The following is a 19644-nucleotide window of genomic DNA, read 5'->3' on the forward strand; positions in this document are numbered from 1 at the left end:
GAGAATATCTCATAGACATGGCCACAGACAGGACAATGTGATGGAGGCAATTCTTCAGCTGGGGTTCATTCTCAGGCAACTCTAGGTTGTATCAAGTTGACAATAAAAATTAACCTGGGTGGATGAATAGATGGATAGATAGACAGCAAGACAGGTAGAGAGACAATTAGGAATTAATAGAAAGACAAGTAGGTAGATACGATATTGGTGAAGGATATGATAGATATGACAAACATGTTAGATAGTAGATGGCACATACATACAGACATGGATGGAAGGAAGAATGGATGGATGTCAGATTTTTTTTTTAATTAAGCTGATACATGTGGTGATCACAAATGGGCCTGGAGCCTAGAGCATAACCCTTTGGAAAAAACAGCCAACTCTAGCAGACCCTATAGGGAACCTGTAGTATTCTCCATTTCCACAACATAGCTTTTTCTGACTCATATGAATCTTTTCTCAGATCAAGATTCCCACTTTTTGGTAAAGGCACGCACTGATTTTAAGCATTGGAAGGATCCCTCCACTAAGGCAGGCAGAACTCCATGAAGCCACGAACCGTCTTTGAAGTGGAACTCCTAGGAAGGGTCTTCTGCCAGGTGCTGCCTGTTTTCTTGGGGATGACTTTGCATAAAGGTGACTTTCTTTCCTTGTGTCCTGGCAACAGCTCAGGGCAGAGTTAACTTAGCCAGGGTCGGCTGACCCTGCAATCCAATGGAATAACTTTAACAACAGCTCCTGCAGCAGTATTTTTCAAATACTAGAACTTGTGGTCACATTTATGTCTCTTGGTAGTAAATCTCTCTTGGCACTGTGTCTCTAAAAACATTTTTTGACTGCAAGCCTGATTTAAAATTCTCATGTCAACACTGTTGCTGTGGGATGGTCTGTATGTCAAGTGTGTTGCTGATTGGTCAATAAATAAATCACTGATTGGCCATTGGCTAGGCAGGAAGTATAGGCGGGACAAGGAGGAGAATAAAGCTGGGAAGTGGAAGGCTGAGTGAGAGAGACACTGTCAGCCGCCATGATGAGAAACAGCATGTGAAGATGCCGGTAAGCCACGAGCCATGCGGCAAGGTATAGATTAATGGAAATGGATTAATTTAAGCTATAAGAACAGTTAGCAAGAAGCCTGCCACGGCCATACAGTTTGTAACCAATATAAGTCTCTGTGTTTACTTGGTCGGGTCTGAGCTGCTGTGGGACTGGCGGGTGAGAGAGATTTGTCCTGACTGTGGGCCAGGCAGGAAAACTCTAGCTACACACTGTTATGATTATTCTACATCTGCAACTATATAATAAACATAATAATCATGTTAAGTTTCTACTCTAATTTCTTTTTTGTCTCTATTTTCAATCCACCTTTTCCCCTCACATTAAAATAATCTTGTTATTCAAGAGAGTTTGCAAATGTATTTCACCCAATTCTAGCCAAAATGAAAACATCTAAGCGCTCACTCCTAAGTTCATTTGAGAGGAAAGAAAAGGGGGGAAAATAAAATAAAAGTAGAGAAGGTTTATTTGAAAACTGTAAGCTATATGAACTGCCAAGGCTGAACAATTTGGTCTCAGGCTTTATAAAACTACAAATAAGAATCTTAAAGTTTAGTTATGTAAGTGGGTGACCTTAACTTGTTCCATTCTATCACAAATATAATTTTCATTCAACTATCTTCTTATAAACTAATAAAGAGACATTACTGACCTACTTGCTTGCAAATTTTGACAAAACAAAAACAGAGATGACTTTCGGTATTAGCCCATACCTTGGCCTCGACTTCAGGGGTTGGCAAGATTGTAATTATTTCTGCTAGATACTGAAATCAAACCATAACTTTGACTTAAAAATAAATACACAAATAAAAAGATAATGTAATGTCTATTGCCTCCTGCACATTAAACACAGCTATTTAACTTTTAGGGCTTGTCTTCAGCAAGGAAATAACTGAAAATAAAGACTATATATGTAACATCTCCAATTTCATATGTAATCAAGGAATAAATTAGCTGAGTGTGAAAAAGTATGTTTAAAAATAAATTACCACATAAGTTAAAGTCTACAAGTGGCATTAAGTAAACAAAGGAACTATATGATTCCAATGTAAGTTATGGTAATAAAAGTAAGTTAAATATAAATGTGGTGGTATTGTGTTCCCCAAAATATTGTGCACCCTAATAAATTTATCTGGGGTCAGAGACAGAACAGCCACTACATACAAAGGCTAGAAAATGGTGGCACTCACACCTTTAATCCTAGCATTACAGAGGCAGAAATCCATGTGTTCAAGGATACAGCCAAGCATGGTGACTCACGCCTTTAATCCCAGAAAGCCAGCCTTTAATCCCAGGGAGTGATGATAGAAAGCAGAAAGGTATATAAGGCGTGAGAACCAGAAACTAGAAGCATTTGGCCAGTTAAGCATTTGGCTGGTTAAGCATTTAGGCTTTTGAGCAACAGTTCAGCTGAGATTCATTCTGGATGAGGACTCAGAGGCATCCAGTCTAAGGAAACAAGATCAGCTGAGAAGTTGGCCAGGTGAGGCTAGCTGTGGCTTGTTCTGTCTCTCTGATCTTCCAGTGTTCACCCCAATACTTGGCTCCAGGTTTGTTTTATTAATAAAGACTCATTAAGATTCATGCTACATATAAATTAAAATTTTCTTGGCTTTTTAAAATCTGTACAATACAGTATATAACTGGGTCTATTAAAATATACATTTCCATACATTGTCAGTACATGGAAAAATTTCAAGGTCGATTTCTTCTCTGGTCATCACTAAAATGATTACTTGGGAGTTTCAAATTCAAGTTGATGGGTAATTCTATATGGAAAGAATAAAGCATGTTTTGATGAGGAAAACCTGTAAGCCATAAAATTCATCCCTTCATTGTGAAAAATGGTAACTGTCTTAATGCAGAGATTTTTAGTAGTTTATTGAAAAGTGTCAATTTAAGGAAGGAAACAAAGCCCAACTGGAACCAGGAAGCAGGAAGGGAAGAGAAAAAGAGGATTATGAGGAGAAAGAGACATTTTTGGTAAAGAAGGGCAAAGAGAGCATTTTGTTCAAATAAGAGGATCTGGTGTTACAAAATGAAGTTCACATTCAATAGTAGAATGGCAGGCATGTTCCAAAATGAGGAAGAAGAGAGAAAAGGGAAGAGTGAAAACTAAAGCCTGTTCTAGTCGACAAGCTGGAGGTTTGGAAGGACACAGATTACAAAAGGAAACTTACGCACGGTCCAGGATACAAAGCATTTCTAATATTCTCCAAACCTGAACCTACACACTGAAGCAAAGCCTGAATCCAAGTCTTTTTTACACTAATTAGTTTTCAATGTATATCTGTTACTAGTAAAACTTAGAAAAACTGGCCTAGAGTAAAAAGACTTCTGCATTTTCCAGATAATTTTTCTGCTGTCTGTATTGGTTTTTCAATCATAAAAAAAGCTAAATCTTAACGATTGTTTTCTTTGGGATATTTGTAAGGTTTTTTTTTTCTGTTTTAAGACTATCTTTTGCCTGCATATATGTATGAGAACCATGTGTGTACACTGTCAGTAAAGGCCAGAAGAGGCCATCGGATCTCCCAGAACTGGACTTGAAGATGGTTGTGAGCGGCTGTGTGGTTGCTGGGAAGTGAACTTGGGCCCTCTGGAGAAGAGCAAGTGCTGTTGGCCTCTGAGCCGCCTCGACAACCTGACATCTGTTTGTTTTGAAGTCCTTGAAGTACTGCTTTTAAAGTAATTAAATCTGATTTGTGATTCTAGTTAACATGAATAAGGATTATTTCTATAATGATGTTTGATTATTGGTATGAATGTATTAAGGATTGCAAAAATTCTTAGAAGTCTAATTATCCATGCCATTTCCAAATCCTATATGCAAAGGGACTTTCCTTCTCCGTTTTTATTTTCAGACTTCCTGCAACTTTAGATTTACCGCATCTTTCTGTTTTGTTTATTTGTTGGGAGCCCTCTGCTTGAAAAGATAACCATTTCTAAAAAACAGAGGAATGAAACTTATCAACAGACTCCAGGGCAGCTTCTCCAGAAACGGTGGCTCCCCTGTGGCAGCAAGGGGTAGGACACTGATTCCCAGGCACCAATCACTTCTGCCACTGACATGGGACCAAACAAGCAACCAGGAGACCAATGTGTCTGCAACAATTTACAATCAAAGCCTAACTACAGGGCTGTTGATAAACAATTATTTAGGAGAAAAAAAAATCTTTATTTAAAATGAGAATGCAAAAGCTGTCAAAATCAAAATGCAGTTTCTGTGCAGACCCTATTTCCCCAAAGTCCTAAAGCTGGAGGCTGTGAAGGGAAGGAATGTCCTCAGCATGAATGTCCCACAGAAGCTATCACAACAGAACCTGCGTAGCACAGGTGTCCATGGATGGCAACAAAACTTTACATTTCTAACCGATATCCATTCATGAAGCGACCTTGGATTGAGGTCACTCCTGTCTATTCACAGTAGCCAAAGAGGATTATTCCAAAATATCTGATGTAATCTTCCTCACTTGGACCTTAAAAACTTCCCCTTGCCTCATCCTCTTTAAAGATGTCTACAGTTTAACATGACTTGTGTTCTCGTTACAATCCTTGACCATCTTCATTACAATGCTTTAGAAAATATGTTTGCTTCTTTTTATTATTATTTAGGTTGAGAAATGGAATCTCAAACCTCACAACATTATACGTAAACAAATAGAATGTTAATTTAAGGGATTGTGAGATTGGTAAATAAAAATAGATACATGTTATTTATAAAAAGACATACCTTAAGCTGAGCATGGAAGCTAATGCCTGTAATCCTAGCTCTAAGGAGGCTGAGACAAGAGGACCACCATGAAATCCAGACCAACCTAAACTACACTATGAATTCCAAGACAAGCCTGGGCAAGGTGACGAGGGGATCTGAAATATGAAATATGTAGCTGGAAAATAAAAGAATGAAGAAAGAAATGTACACACTAACCAAAACATTAGGGAGAACCTTCATGTCAACTAAGGACTAAATCCGTACGACAGACAACAGTTATAAACCTATAGGCCAACAATAACTGTTTCAAAACCTCTAAAGCATAATGAATGAGCCTTTAATACATTTGAAACCCTACAAAGAAACTCTCAAGGATGAGATTTTAATAATGAGTTGCTCTCTTGGCAAACTATGCTTAGGCTAAAGAATGCTTAACACTGTACAGTGACTCCTTTGAAACATCTCTCTGCATTGAAAGATCAGGAGGGAAGTCTCTAGAACTTTCCATCCTGGTTTTAGCAAATACATCAGGAAGAGTCACTCATTTGGCCTACTTTTAAGTGGAGGAAAGGATGGGAAGAAGGAACCCAGAAACTTATCAATAAATAAATTGATGAGTAAGACCTCCTCATTCCTCGCTCTGTTTTCAATAAGAATTCATTAACCATGAATGATGACAGGCTCTTTGTCTATGAACTGCATTCTATTTTGTGACCCAAGGAACGAGAGCACAAAGACAGATCGGCATAACTTATTCATGATCAATAACTAATTATTCACAGAGCTTAACTCCAGATGACAAGCAGAAACTGCATCACACAAAAGGCAGTCAAGGCACCAAGCAATAGCTAGACGGAGGCCAGCATTCAGCAGGTCTGACGCAGGATCAGCTTCGGGCTTTCTAGTTAATATGGTCCACCCACACAGAAGGCAGAAAAACACTCAGCGAGAGGAGCCTCTGGCTGCCTGGAGTCTTTCTCTGAGTTCACCATGAACCATATTTGTTTGGGCCGGAACTGCTGTTCTCATTTTCAAGACAAAAAGAGCTTCCTAACTAGAACAAAGAGTATGGGATGGGACTGCACCACAAAAAATGCAGTGAGACAACACGGTAAGCATTAGTATTTCTCAAGTTTCAGCTCTTTGTTCTTCGGAAGAATAATTACTCACAATTATCACAGAATTTAACATAGCATCTATATCATACTTGAAAACACAGCAGACCATTTTGGAAGAAGAAAAAGAATAAACCTCAAAAGTTTATTCCAACTGAAAAAAAAAACCCACTTGTCAATCCCAGCTGTGAGCACAACTGCTTTTCTCCCAAGGTCATGTGTACTGCAGGTAAAAAAAATGAGAACTTGGCTTTGTTCTTCTCCCCTCCTCTGAAAATAGCCCACAGGAGACCTGTTTAGAGCTTCTGATGATGAAGCATTCCAGACATCTGCCTGGGACTCTTGTCTCTTTAAGTAACCCATTCAAAACAGGAATGGGGCAAGACTCAATCAGGCCCTAGAAGTCAAAGATACATGTTGTGGAAGGCCGAGACATCATGACATCACGGGCCGGAAATGAGGCCTCTGGCAGAAGCAGCTCTGGCAGGAAGGACATGAGTTTTTTTCAGCCCCTGGAATCCGCAAGATACCAAAACATCTCACAGTTTTCAGCCAACATACAAAGGAGTTATTTCTCGTACCCACACAATATGGCTACAAATGCACTTTGCATTGTGAAAGGTACATATGTTCTTTCACCCCTATGAAATCCTGGTTGGCAGCTAAAACCCACACTTAGGAACACGAAAAAGGGTTTCAAAAGGACGTGAAAATGGCTATACAGACAGGACATAAGTTTAATACACATATATGGAAGAAGAAAGGAATAAAGGGGAGAGGGGAAAAGGAAAGGAGAAAGACAGGGGTGATCAGGACATCACTGTGCCCCCCATGTGTCAGTAAGGAAGAGCATGAAAGCCTCTTAGAGATAGCTGACATTCGATGTGTGCCCTAGACAATCTCGGCTCTTAAAAAGAGCATGTTATTCTAGCAAAGAAATTCGGTTTGGGATGTGCTGCGACATATTTGATCACGGTGTGAACCCTGAGATTGCTTTATTTACTGGAAAAATCGGCTTCGGGCTGTGGTATGGCTCAGCCCTAGCATACAACTTTAATCTAAGAGCTTTCTGCTTGTATACTGCAAACAGGACTAAATAAAGTCAACTATAGGTCAGGAGGCGGAGCAAGCAACCAGTTGACAGGAAAAAAACAGAGTGTAAGAGGAGGTCAAGAGGTCAAAGAGAGAGAGACACACACACACACACAGGAAGTAGAAGGGAGGGACATCCAGTTAGAGGAGTTTTTGTGTGAGACGGCATAGGAGAAAGCTCTCTTCTGGGATGATGGCAGAGGAAGAAGCAGCTGGGTGCTTTCTCTGCCTCCTGAGCTAGCAGGTTTTCACCCCAGCATCTGGCTCCTGAGTCTATATTGGTAAAACAGAATGATAGAGACTTAGTTAAAAAAAAAAAACAATAAGGATGAGGCTGGCTCTTGCTGAGACTTAGATGGGAGAGAGGCAGGCTGAGGGCCCAGCACAGGAAAGAGAGCATTCCTGAGTAAATAAATGGGGTACTGCCTGTGTCATACTCAAGGTTCAGTGTTAGGTTTTAGTTGTGGCACATTGTTCAAGAGGACACTGAGATAGACTCCGAGTACTATGTTATACTACCATGGACAGACAGAGAGGCAACAGCAAGGTGGGAGCTCCAAGGAAAGTTCAGGCCCCAGCACCAGAGATGGACAACATGGTAGAGTCATGGTGGAATCAGAGTCCATAGAGCTGAAGGCAATCTCTTCTTATACCTTCTGAGGATGGAAAAGATTCACAGCAAGAGCCTGAAGCCAGGCTCTGTGATTCCCAGGCAGAGGAAGGGAAAGGGGAAGGAGGTGGGGAACAGGATGTGGCAGCACTGCTTTGGTGTAGACTCATTTCCCATGTAAGATATCCCATGTGGGGCTCACAACAGTGACCCAGTAGGATATGTGTCAGTATCTGTGAGAAGAGACCAGAGCAGAAGCTGTATTCTCACGTCCCATTTCTACAGGCAGCTGTGTGTTTCTAGGAGTCCATCCATCTGTTGGTCATCTAGTAGTCCAATGACTTTAAATTACAGAGATGCTGGTGACAAGAGTCTCTGATGAGAAAGAAAAGTTCCCTGAAGCCCACATGGAGATAATTCAGAACCTGAGATGAGGGAGGGACATACGTAGCATTCAGAGCAACAGATACTCTGGGTTGAAGGTATGAGAATGAGAGTGGAGACTCTCTGCCCAAATCTACTTATTGTAGCAACTTTGATTTTGATGAAGTTACTGATAAACTGCCTCAGCTCTGTTCCCATCTCTTGCCCTTAAAGCTGGGGATGCTGTCATGTGACAGCATTCTGTCAAAGAGATGAGAATCACACACAGCATTTTGAAGGCTGGAAGAGGCTCTTTCTAAGAGAGCCTGGCATGGCGGCATACCCTACAGCTTGAGGGTACTGCACAAACTGCAAGTATTATGCCAGGAAGAGCAGAGGACCATTGAGGTCATAAGAAAAAGAGTCTCTAAAGATGATAGGATAAAAAGACACTGGATGCTGAGAACATGAGGATACCATGGAGCAGGTGAATGTGAGCCAAAGTCTTTTCCAGGCTACAGGTTGTATACAGGGCAGGTGGGTGACATAAGCCTCACCAGGTGAAGCCATCTAGGTTGAGTTTTAATGTTGACAAGCAGCCAGTTATATCCCTGACCACCACAAGCCTGATCAAACTAAACAAATCTGAGACAACATGGTTCTAAGATCTTACGCCTGAAACTCTGTGTTCATATTCTACACTTAAAAAGGACTAAAGTGAGAGGTGGAGGATTTGCTACTGGTCCACCCAGCTGACCTCAGTGGACTGAGTAACCATGGCCATTTCTAATGCAGCACTGTTGTGTAAAAGAGTCATTTGCTGTGACAACCCAAATGCACAGGCTGTTGCTAGGAATCTCTGAGGAATGAGGAAATCCCCCCTGTGGCTGCAGATCCCTGACTCAGCAGCACATGGATCAGACATTGGACAAGACTACGAATTTCCAGGTAAACCATGATAAAAGCCACATCACGTGACTATGATGGGTCTTCTTTCTAACTTACTCATCTTCCTACCTTATTGTATGGAATGAGAGAATTGAAAGAAATGGGAAAAGCAGGAGCTGGCGAGATGGCTCAGTTGGTAAGAGTGCCTGCTGCCAAGGCTGACCACCTGAACCTGATTCCCAGGAACCACGTGGTGGAAGGAGAGAACCAAGTCCTGCAAGTTGTTCACTGCCCTCTTCATGTCATGTATGCATGTGCAGTCATGACACGCGCAGAGAGGGGAGAGGCATAATGGGAAAAATAATTAAAAATGCAGAGTCCCGGGGCCACAGAGTTCACTGTCGCACCGTCAGCATGACTGAATAAAACCAGACAATACACAGGAAAGCACAAGCAAGTTTACCTTGTCCTCATTCTCACTCAACAGAGAGAAAGTCACTGCCAGCTTAAACACCCCAAAACAGACAATCTGTCTACACAAACGGCCGTGCCAATCTCCAACAAGTGAAAAGAAAGAACTTGCCTTTGAGATACCGCTCAAGGACAAAGCCCCATTCTTCCAACCTTGGGTCTTCATATGACTACTGGTCTACCCATGGGAAGCGCAGAGTGAGCACAGCACACTCAGCCCTGTGCCCAACAGCACAGGGAGGGCTGCCCAGTCACTAGCAGCATCACCATTTCTGACCACGACTGTTCTACACAGTTAGCATGCTGCTGTGGATTTCTTTTTGCTTTCTTCCCCTTTCTTCTTGGTACTTATGAACACATCCACTCAAGCAAGTGAACTTGAAGCTTAGAGGAAATAGGTGTTGAAGGGAGCCCAATGAACTTCATGCTCAGTTTTCACTAATCCCATGTGGTGTACCCTGTTCTCTGCAAAGGCGGCGTGTTCTTTGATTGATGGGTTCACAGAGCCCATCTCTGTGTAGAAACCTATCACAAGAAGGTCAATTCATCCAGCACAGCCACCATGTGCTCACAACACTCACTGTAAGTCACCCACAAAATGGCACCCTCCAAAAATAAGCAGAGTCCACCCCACACCCTCCACCCCAACTATCCACCTCCACATCTCTTTTGCCAGTGTGAGAGTACTGGGGGAGACCAGAGAGTGATTTCATTTTAACAGCACAACTGTGGAGCTTAGAAATAGCCATTTATAAATGACCAGCATTCTCTAAAATAATCAAGTCATAAATATCCCAACTTGCTTTCAAGTTCAAAATTAACTCTAAAGGTGGTCAGTCGCCATGAACCACTCACGAGGCGGAGCGCCTGAGGGTGCTCTAGTATCTGTAGAAACACAGTATTCTCCTGGAAGGGGAAAAGTGACCAGGGCCCCGCAGTGCTCCCACGTGAGGCAGTACAACTTGATTTTGGCTTTTCCTTCTCATTGCTTGTTTCATTTTTGTTTGCTCTTGTGGGGCTTTTTGCTCTATGAAGATATACTGAAAAGTACTGCCAAGCCCTTGGTGGATGCCCAGCGCTGCGTGAGAAGCATCACAAACACTTTCAGCAGACAATGTTTGGCTCACAGGCACACTTCTGAACCTCGGAACAGTGCGAACTCTGCAGAGATGGCTATAAAAGCAGTCAGGGTCAGCATGGACAAACGCACCCCTGCCCTTTATCTGTGAGTGTTGGGTCACAGGCAGAGGGCAAGAAGAGGAAGGAGGAGGAGCCAAGGACAGAGAAGAGGACAAGGGGAGAGAAAGAGGGATGGAAAAAGAAGAGACAAGTGAGGATTTGCTTGGGCCTTGGCTGAACACTTACTGGTTGAACAGGACCCGTGAGCGCACAATGAACTTGAAGATGTACTCCAAGGCTTTTATGGCTTTGTACAGCTGCTCATTGATTCCCGGCTTCTCAGCACTGGCCACGTAGGTCCGTAGTACCTTGGTCAGCTTCCTAAGCCCAAGGGAAACATATGTCAATCCAAGAGTTCAGAAATCCCAACTCAACGCTTAACTGAGAGCAAAGCTCGCAGGAGCATTACTTTTACTCTGGCTTCCATTTATGAATATATGCATGTTCATAAAGGTTTTCTAATCAGACAAAGCACCTGATGGAATGTCTTCCTGGTAGCGTAAGAATATTAAAGGAGTGGAATGAAAGGGTTCCTCACTCGGGACCATCAGCCACCTTTCTGTAGGCTAGTTTATTTGCTGCCACTAAAGGCCTTACACTGAATAGGAAATTGTTAGATGACAATTTCCAAACAAGCAACACATAATTTTAAATGACTTTCCAAGGATCCCTATTAAGAGGATGAAAGTAAGATTTTTAGAATAGATGTTATATTTCTTAATAATTGAATTCCCTCAAAACATTTAATTTTAAAAACATAATTAATAACCATACTACTCATGGTCATATTTATAAACTGGGAGTATGAAACAACTCACTGACATGAAAAAGTTTACACAAATCACAACACATACAAATTTATCAGAATTATTTTTCAAATTATCCATCCCATGACAGACATAAATATGAGAAATAAGTACAAATGAATTCTTCACTTGGAGACTGTAATTCATAACATCTTAAGGTTTTGTCAGTTTTTATTGGGGTGGAGTGAAGTTGTTTGTTTGTTTTTGTCTTTTGAGACAGAGTCTCCCTATGTAGTCCTGGGTGCCCTGGGACTATTCAGCAGTTCTCAACCTGTGGGTCTTGACCCCTTCTTAACTCCTTTGGGGGTTGCACATCAGATATCTTACATATCAGATACTTACATCACAAATCACAACAGTAACAAAGTTACAGTTATGAAGTAGCAATGAAATAATTTTATGGTTGGGGGTCACCAAAACATGAAGATCTGTATTAAAGGGTCAAAGAATTAGAGGGTTGAGAACCACTGAAAGACAAGACTGGCCTCAAAAGTATTAGTATAAAAGGCATGTGCCACCACACCCAGCCATAGATACCTTTTTACAAAGTTGTTGGCATAGGGAAAAGCTTCAAATTTTCCTTTTTTGCTTCATTACATATAACCAGAGAGTTCAAATGGTAACCGGTTCATTCAGAACTTCAGGGTATGTGAGAAGTTCAATTTAAAAAAAAAAACAAAATTTGAGAAATATAATTTTTTTAAAGTAATCAACTTCATTAAGAAACAAATACATGTAAATTAAAACAAGACAGGGAAGAGAAAGTATCTCAGTAGGAAGATGCCTGCAGCAGGTGCCAAGCCCAGCATCCCTGCCCATGGGGAAAGAAAGTAAATAATACAGTTATATAAACAAATAACAAGTAAGACATTTGCCTTGTAAAGACAAGAAGGGGGTGCTAAACAGGAACAGTACTCTCTGGAGGGAAACCAACACACATATATCAAGGTATTTTATCACAGACACAGGCACAAAAAAAACCAGTCAAGTTCTTTGCCCTCAGCACCTTCCCTTTGAGGAAGTCTCATACAGCATCAATTACAGGTGTAGTCAGTAACATTTGCCTCAGTTTCGTCTGCAGTAGTGAAATATATAAGCAATACAATGCTGATCACCTGAACTGTTAAATAATTTAATTATGAGAGAGAATGGAACACAGCTCAGCTGTTAAGTACAAAAAGGGAGAGGCCGGACAGGAGGATCCATCACCACTAACGTGGATTGGTGGAGTTGTTTCGTTTGTTTGGTTTATAAGGCCAGGTCTCCTGTGGCCCAGGCTGACACTGAACTTGCTGCTATGCAGCTGAGAGTGACCTTAGACCTCTGCTCTTCCGGCCTCCACCTCCAGAGTGCTGGGATTACAGGTGTGTGCCATCAGACCTTGTTTATAATGGGCTGAGGCTCAAGCCATGGCTTCTGTGCACTCTCCCAACAGAGCTGCATCTACGGCCACACCCTGCCAATCTATGTAAAGGGATGTTTCTAAGTTGCTGGGGGAAATACAAAGTGAAACAATAATTTCATAAACTACATATGGGTCTCTCTAGTCCAGCAAATGGAGTTCCAAGTGTTCACCCAAGAGAAATGAACAGTGTGTCTATAAAACACAAGATTTCTCAGCCTTGTGCAGAATACCAGGAAACTGATGGCCCCCAACCCATCTATCATTAATGACGGAACATGGGAGAGTCAATTACAACTAAGAAATACAAAAAAAAAGGACCCAATTCAAACAATGACACATACAGCAATATGGACAAATCTCAAAAGCATTATGCTGAAGGAAAGAGGCCAAGTGCACAGGAGTACATGATGTCCCAGAGAAGATGAAACAGAGCTGTGATACAGAAATGAGAACACAGTTGCTTCTCTGAGAGTGACACCAACTCTGAGACCAAGAGGGGTCTTCCTTGGGTGTGAGACAGCAATGTGTTACATTTATCTTGTCCCCAGTAGTGGAAACAAGGTTGAAAAAAAAAAAACTGTCTGAATTCATAAAATGACTCTTTGTATATGTACATTATTGTAGCAATGAAAAAGCTTTTTAAATTTTATTATCTTTAAAGATTTGTTTATTTTTATGTGTATGTGTGTGTGCACATTCACCAATTTATATATACCATGTGTGGGCAGATGCCCACAGAGGCATCAGGTCCCAGGGAACTGGAGTTACAGACAGTTGTGAGGCACCATGTGATGCTAGGAATGAAATTCAGTGCCTCTGAAGGAGCATAAAGTACCTGTAATCACTGAGCCATTTTCCCAGGCCTACTTCCTGAATTTTAAGCAAGCAAAAATACCACAGTGTACGGTTTGTGGTGATGGATCAGTGGGTAAAGTGCTTGCCACACAAGCAAGAGGACCTAAGTTCAATCCCCCAAACCCACTGGAAAAAGCCAGGCATTGCCATAGAATATGCTTGCAATACCAACAGCGGTGAGGCAGAGAGAGACACAAGGATTTGTGGGATTTACAGGCCAGTGAGTCGAACCAAATCAGTGAGCTCCAGACTCATTGAGAGGCCTCAAAAAACAAGATGGAGAGTGGAGAACCCCTGATATCAACATTTGATCTTTGCATGTACACACACCTACACAGACATATGTAGATATACAAACACACACACACACACACACACACACACACACACACACACACACCTTCTTTAGATTTTTTAAAAATTTTTTAAATTTTTTGTTTGAGGGAGCTGGAGAGATGGCTCAGCAGCTAAGAGCATTAGCAGCACTTCCAAAGGTCCTGAGTTCAATTCCCAGCAACCACATGGTGGCTCACAACCATCTGTAATGAGATCTGGCTCCCTCTTCTGGCATGCATGTTTATATTCATATTGAGCACCAGATACATAAAATAAATAAATTTTAAAAAAAAGAATGTGAACATTTAAAAAAAATTTTATTTGATATGTAATTTTTTTTTTTGCTTTCATGTATGTCTATGTACAACATGTGTGTCTGGCACCATCATAGTCCAGAAGAAGGCATCAGATTCCTGGAACTAGAGTTACAGACTGGCAGATTAATTGCTAAGGAACCAAAGTTTCCTTAGAAGCAAGATTTTTACTGTTTTAGAGGCTGATGAGATGGCTCAGTGGTTAGGATCACATCCTGCTCTTCCAGAGGAAGCAAGTTTGGTTCCCAGCACCCATATAGGGCAGCTTACAAACTGCCTGCCACTCCAGCTCCAAGAGAACTGGTACTCTCTTCTGGACTCCACAAACATCTGCACTCACATGCACATACCCAAACAAATACAGACATATGCAGACATAATTTAGATTTTTCTTTTAAAACTCTTAGGGAAAAAAGGTTCTACTGTTTTAAATGCAATGTCAAACATGTGGGTCCTATTTTTTATTATGTTACCTACATATGTGTTCTTATTATTTTTTACTAACTCTCTCGTAGTGAATGTAGAAAACAATGGATTAGCAGTTTATCAAAACATGGTAAAAATAAATATCTATTTTCCAAAACACAGACAGGACAGACACAACAGGAGGCTATTGATTCTTACCTCTATCTCATCTAAGCCTAAAGATAAACATGGTGCTTTAATTTCTCCCATTGACTAATTTCCCAAAAACTAAACACACACGCACGCACACAAACACAAACACACCACTTTTTCTCAAATGGGGTCTCCTACTGTCTTACAGACAGCAGATGTCTATGCATGTAGCAGGGTCCATCTTCCTTTTTTCCACCAGTGAGGATTCCAACCCTTCTCTCAACAACCAAGCACAGAAGGCTGAGGCCCACACCAGGCAGTAGATACTCCAGGTAGAACTCAGCCCTGCTTTCAAGTTCAAGTAGGAAGGCTACTCTCAAAACAGTTGATGAGTCATGCTTAGAAGGAAAACTTTGAAATCAGCTTTTGGATGGAGACCCTGCTACATGCATAGACATCTGCTGGCCTCATCCACAATCCCTGAGTAGCCATGCTTGGTCACTAGGGCAAGAAGACACCCCAAACGGTTTCTTTCCCAGAGAGTCTATGAGAAAATGTCCAATATGCCAACCCACAGGGCATCTCCACTGAGCCAATAGAGAGCTTTAAATAAACATTAACAGAAGACTAATAAAAGGCTCATCACAGCTTGCTTTGCAGGCTTCAAGAAGTTCTACAAATGCCACCCTTGACAGGAACTCTGTCATAAACAGGCAGGACAGGACAGGAAGGGACCTGCAGAACAACACTGGGTTGGGCAACCCACTGGATTCACTGGCTGGTATCACTGGGCCTTGAGTTCACAGCTACGTGCAGGCTTTTCTTTAATACAGGCTTTTACAAAGTCTCCTCAGAATCATAGATAGGGCCTTGGACTCATTTTATAGACTCTAACTTCTAAGTGTGGTGTTCTCAAAGAAATGGTGTGTATAACTTTTTTTTTTTTCATTTTCAATGCAATTACACAATACAAAATTTGAATACATGTCATTAAATCCCAACATGAGAAAGCAGGTAAATGAACCTCAACAACTGCTTAGTGCTTGCCGTCTAAGGAGCAGGGTTTATTCTGAGCACTCTAATAACTCATTCAAATTCTCAAACAAGACTACAATAATATTTTTTTATATATAGACAAAAAAAAGGCTGAAGGCCAGAGAGGTTACGCAAATTGCCTAAGATCACACAGTTCATAAAGGACAGAGCTGTCATTTGAGCCCATGCATCCTACATCCAGAATTGTGTTAACAAACAGGAGGTAACCTGCCTTGCTGGCCCAGGCCCTATACATCCCCTGTGTGCTCAGACAGGATTGGGGACAAAGGGCCCAGATGGACAGAAAAAAAAAAAAATCTAAGTAGTTTAATAGCTAAAACTTGTGTAAGAAAAGGGAAGACAGACTTTACGAAGTCAGGAGACTGGTTGAAGAATACAAAATTGCATTTTATGTACACTAAAGGGCCAATCACCTCAAAACAGAAACACATCCATTTATTTATTCATCAGCTGCTTGCTGGGGAGCTGCAGCATGACAGGTACATGCATCCATAGATCAGCTTCATCGAACATAAGCACAAATTTTCAAAGATAAATGGATGGTATGGAGGAGAAGGAAGATTCATTCCAGAACAGGAGGCTTATTTATCATATATCTCTTCCAACAAGATTTTTAGGTCTGTTAAGAAGGAAACAATGATACCAAGTATGCCAGTAAACCCAGAGTTTGGAGTCAAGAAATGTATGGTCATAGGCCAAAGTCACAACATCAGAGAAGGCAGCAGTAGTTTTCAAGGAACCCAGGAGAACTCACGTGTAGGCCAAGGTCGCACTGAAGTGTTTCTTAATGTAAGTCTCCAGAACAGGATTAAAATGCTGAAATTTCCTATCAGCGATTAGTCCAATGATAAAGACCTGTCAATGGAACCAAAACAGTCTCAGTGGTGGCACAAGGAAAACCATTCTAGAATCTTCCTCTGTGACTTGAGGAAATAAGCTGGAAATGTCCCTGCAGAGGCCATACCCAGGTTTGTATCTCCCTACCCGCACAAGGGTATTAACATAACTATAGCTTCATATTCAAAGTATCTTTGCACACCTCCAGGCTTCCGCTTTGATGGACTCTACAACTGAAAGGCTTTCAAGGTGATTGAGATGGGTCCCTTCCCCCTTCAAAGGCTGCAGCATGAAAGAACACCACACCCTCTCTGAGCAGATGAAAAGGAGACCCCCTTACCAGAGCATCAAACACCAAGGTATCAAACGTCTCACTCTCAGAGTTCTCCATCATGATGTTAAAGAGGGCATCCAAGGTGTCCTGCAGGAACTGCAAAGACACAAGAGGTCAGTGAACAGTCCCTGTACCCTACCTCCCCTAGCCTATGACAACCATGGTCTCTGGCAAGACTCCACTTAGCCACCTTTCCCCAGCCCTGGATATAGAACTTAAACGTGCAGCCAGGAATGGTGGTACACACCTGTAATCCCAAAACTGGGGAGGCTAGGGCAAGAAGATTGTCCAAGGTATATAAGGAGTCCCAGGCCCACCTGAGCTATGGAGCGAGACCCTGTCGCAATAAATATATGAGTTAAGTTCTTGAACTACTAATTTCCAAGGTGTTATTAAGGTGGCAGGTGAGTGAGGCAAAATTTCATATGACTGAATTGCAGACAAAAGAAGGTCACCCTGGGCCAAGCAGAGGAAGACCAGAGCTGGAAAATACCCTGTGTCACCCAACTCTACACAGAGACCCTTCTCAAGCCTCCTCTTGCATATTTTCATCAGGACGTATCAGATTCATCTATATAAGCCAAGTCTAAGAGGCCATGAGTGACAAGAAGATGCTATGGAGCACCAGGTTTCAGCTGAGCAAGGAAAGACCTCCTACCAACGGAGCCATCAAGAAGAAACTGTGAGCGTATTCCTGCAGCTGAGGAATGAAGCAGTGTGCTGGAAAGTGTTTATGGATGACCAGTAATTGATGTATTGTTTGTACAGTCTGTTGAAACTCAAAGAAACATGGCCATACAGGAAAGCAAAGCATCATTCAATTAAGAAAAAAGTTAGACTTCAAAGGTATGTCACCCTAGAAGCCATCAAATCCCACATCCTAAAAGAGGTGTAAAGTGGACTAGACCAGATTATACTGAAGTGGTGAGATCCCTGGTGGTGGAGATGCCCAAGAATAAGGAGAACGACATATGATACAATATTGGCCATAAAAGGAACAAAGTATAGATGCCTCATCATTCGTCAGGAGGAACACACAAACCGACTCCCACGCCACACCCACTATAAAGGCTATCACCAAAAAGATGGACAACAGTTCAGTGTGGGAGAAGATGCAGAGAAATGGGAGGAGCCTTGGTGTATTTACTGCTGGGAGAAATATAACATGGTCCAGGGGCTCTGGAGAGCAGCTTGACAATGCCTCAAAAACATAAACATACATTAACCCTATAACTGAACAACAGCATTCCTAGGTACCCATCTCAAACAAAGGAAAACATAATGCTCACACAAAATCTGCCCATGAAGATCTGAAGCAGCACTGTTTACAACCAAAAAAAAAAAAAAATGAAATAAATGTCCATCAACTAAAGAATGGGTGAACAAAATGAATGTTTTCTATCTACCTCGCTCTGTCCTCACAATGGACTGGTGTCACTCAGTCACAAAGAGACAGGAAGTTCCTAGGAAAGCTATAGCATGGATGCTCTGTCCACTAACTGAATGTGTGTGAATGGAAGGAGCCAGACACAGAAGCCACATTGCACAATTCCATTATATTAAATGTCCAGACTAGACAGACAGAGAAAAAGAAACTAGACGACAGGTGACAGAGACTCTGGGAAGTGACGGCTGACAGCTTTGAATTTCCTTTGTGGGTAAAGAAAGTAGGTACTTCTTAGCTGGTACTGAGAACTACACAACTCTATAAATATACTAAAGCTATTGAACTGAACAGAGTAACGGGTGAAATCTTATGGCATTCAAGTTGTATCTCAAAAACAAAACCAAGAAAAGAAAGAGGAAAAAAAAATCTGTTTTGAAGGGTCAGGTAGGTGAAGTGTCGCACAAGGAAAATCTCAAAGGGGTGGCTGCATCAGATGCTGGGTCCAGACTTTGAGCTGTCCTGCCTACACACCAGCACCCATAGGCTCTGGCAGACAATACAGGGGATCTTAAATGTTACAGCCTTTTGAAGACTGGGGAAGCAGGCCCTAGGAACCTGATCCCAAACTGGTGGTGGCTCCCACTGCCCACCCATGCTTCATGCTTTGAAATTAGAAGAACTGGCAGAACTGTGGCTCAGGGAGACATGAGTCCTGGTTGTCTGCCACTGTGCTACCCAACCTCTATGACACAGAGAAAATAGTACACACAACTGGCAGAAGATACACTACCCTCTCCATCAAGATCTCCAGTCTGGACATGACAAGATCTTAATCAACTCTGATTATTTGGGTCTGTACAACCTTGTTACATTCCCCATCATTTTCAGATTGTAAACCTTGGCAAAGGTCAAAACTCCATGCCATCTGCTAACAGCCCAATGTCCCTGCCAACAGGCTCCCTGGGTACCAAGCTCATCACAGTTCGTGCAAACTCCCTGCATTAGACCTATCAATGGTACTAAGACAAATGACATGGCTCAGAGTCAGAACTGGAGAGAGCAGAGCCTCCTTCTCTGGGCACAGCACCTGGAAGTCAGGGACAAACATTTGGAAAGGGTCCCCACATACAGCCAAAGGCCTGTTGCTCAGACCCCTCCCCCTCCCCCCTCACTCTCTGAGTACCCGGTGAAGAATCAACAAGCTACCTTCATTCTCCACGTCCGTGGGAATCCATTGCTCTCCCTAAACATACAAATTCCTTTC

The 19644-nt window shown here is 41.9% G+C and overlaps 1 protein-coding gene across 1 annotated transcript in view; it reads right to left on the reverse strand.

The window, feature by feature from the left end:
• The window catches only part of Dock1 (dedicator of cytokinesis 1), a 516647-nt gene that overhangs the window by 385108 nt on the left and 111895 nt on the right, over positions 1–19644 (reverse strand). The window contains 3 exon segments of the mRNA XM_052714776.1: positions 10679–10813; positions 16577–16677; positions 17000–17089. Of these exon segments, the coding sequence (XP_052570736.1) occupies positions 10679–10813; positions 16577–16677; positions 17000–17089 (326 nt within the window).

This window comes from Peromyscus californicus, unplaced genomic scaffold, assembly GCF_007827085.1.
Source record: "Peromyscus californicus insignis strain IS unplaced genomic scaffold, ASM782708v3 Scaffold_4__1_contigs__length_199733344, whole genome shotgun sequence".
Taxonomy (NCBI): domain Eukaryota; kingdom Metazoa; phylum Chordata; class Mammalia; order Rodentia; family Cricetidae; genus Peromyscus; species Peromyscus californicus.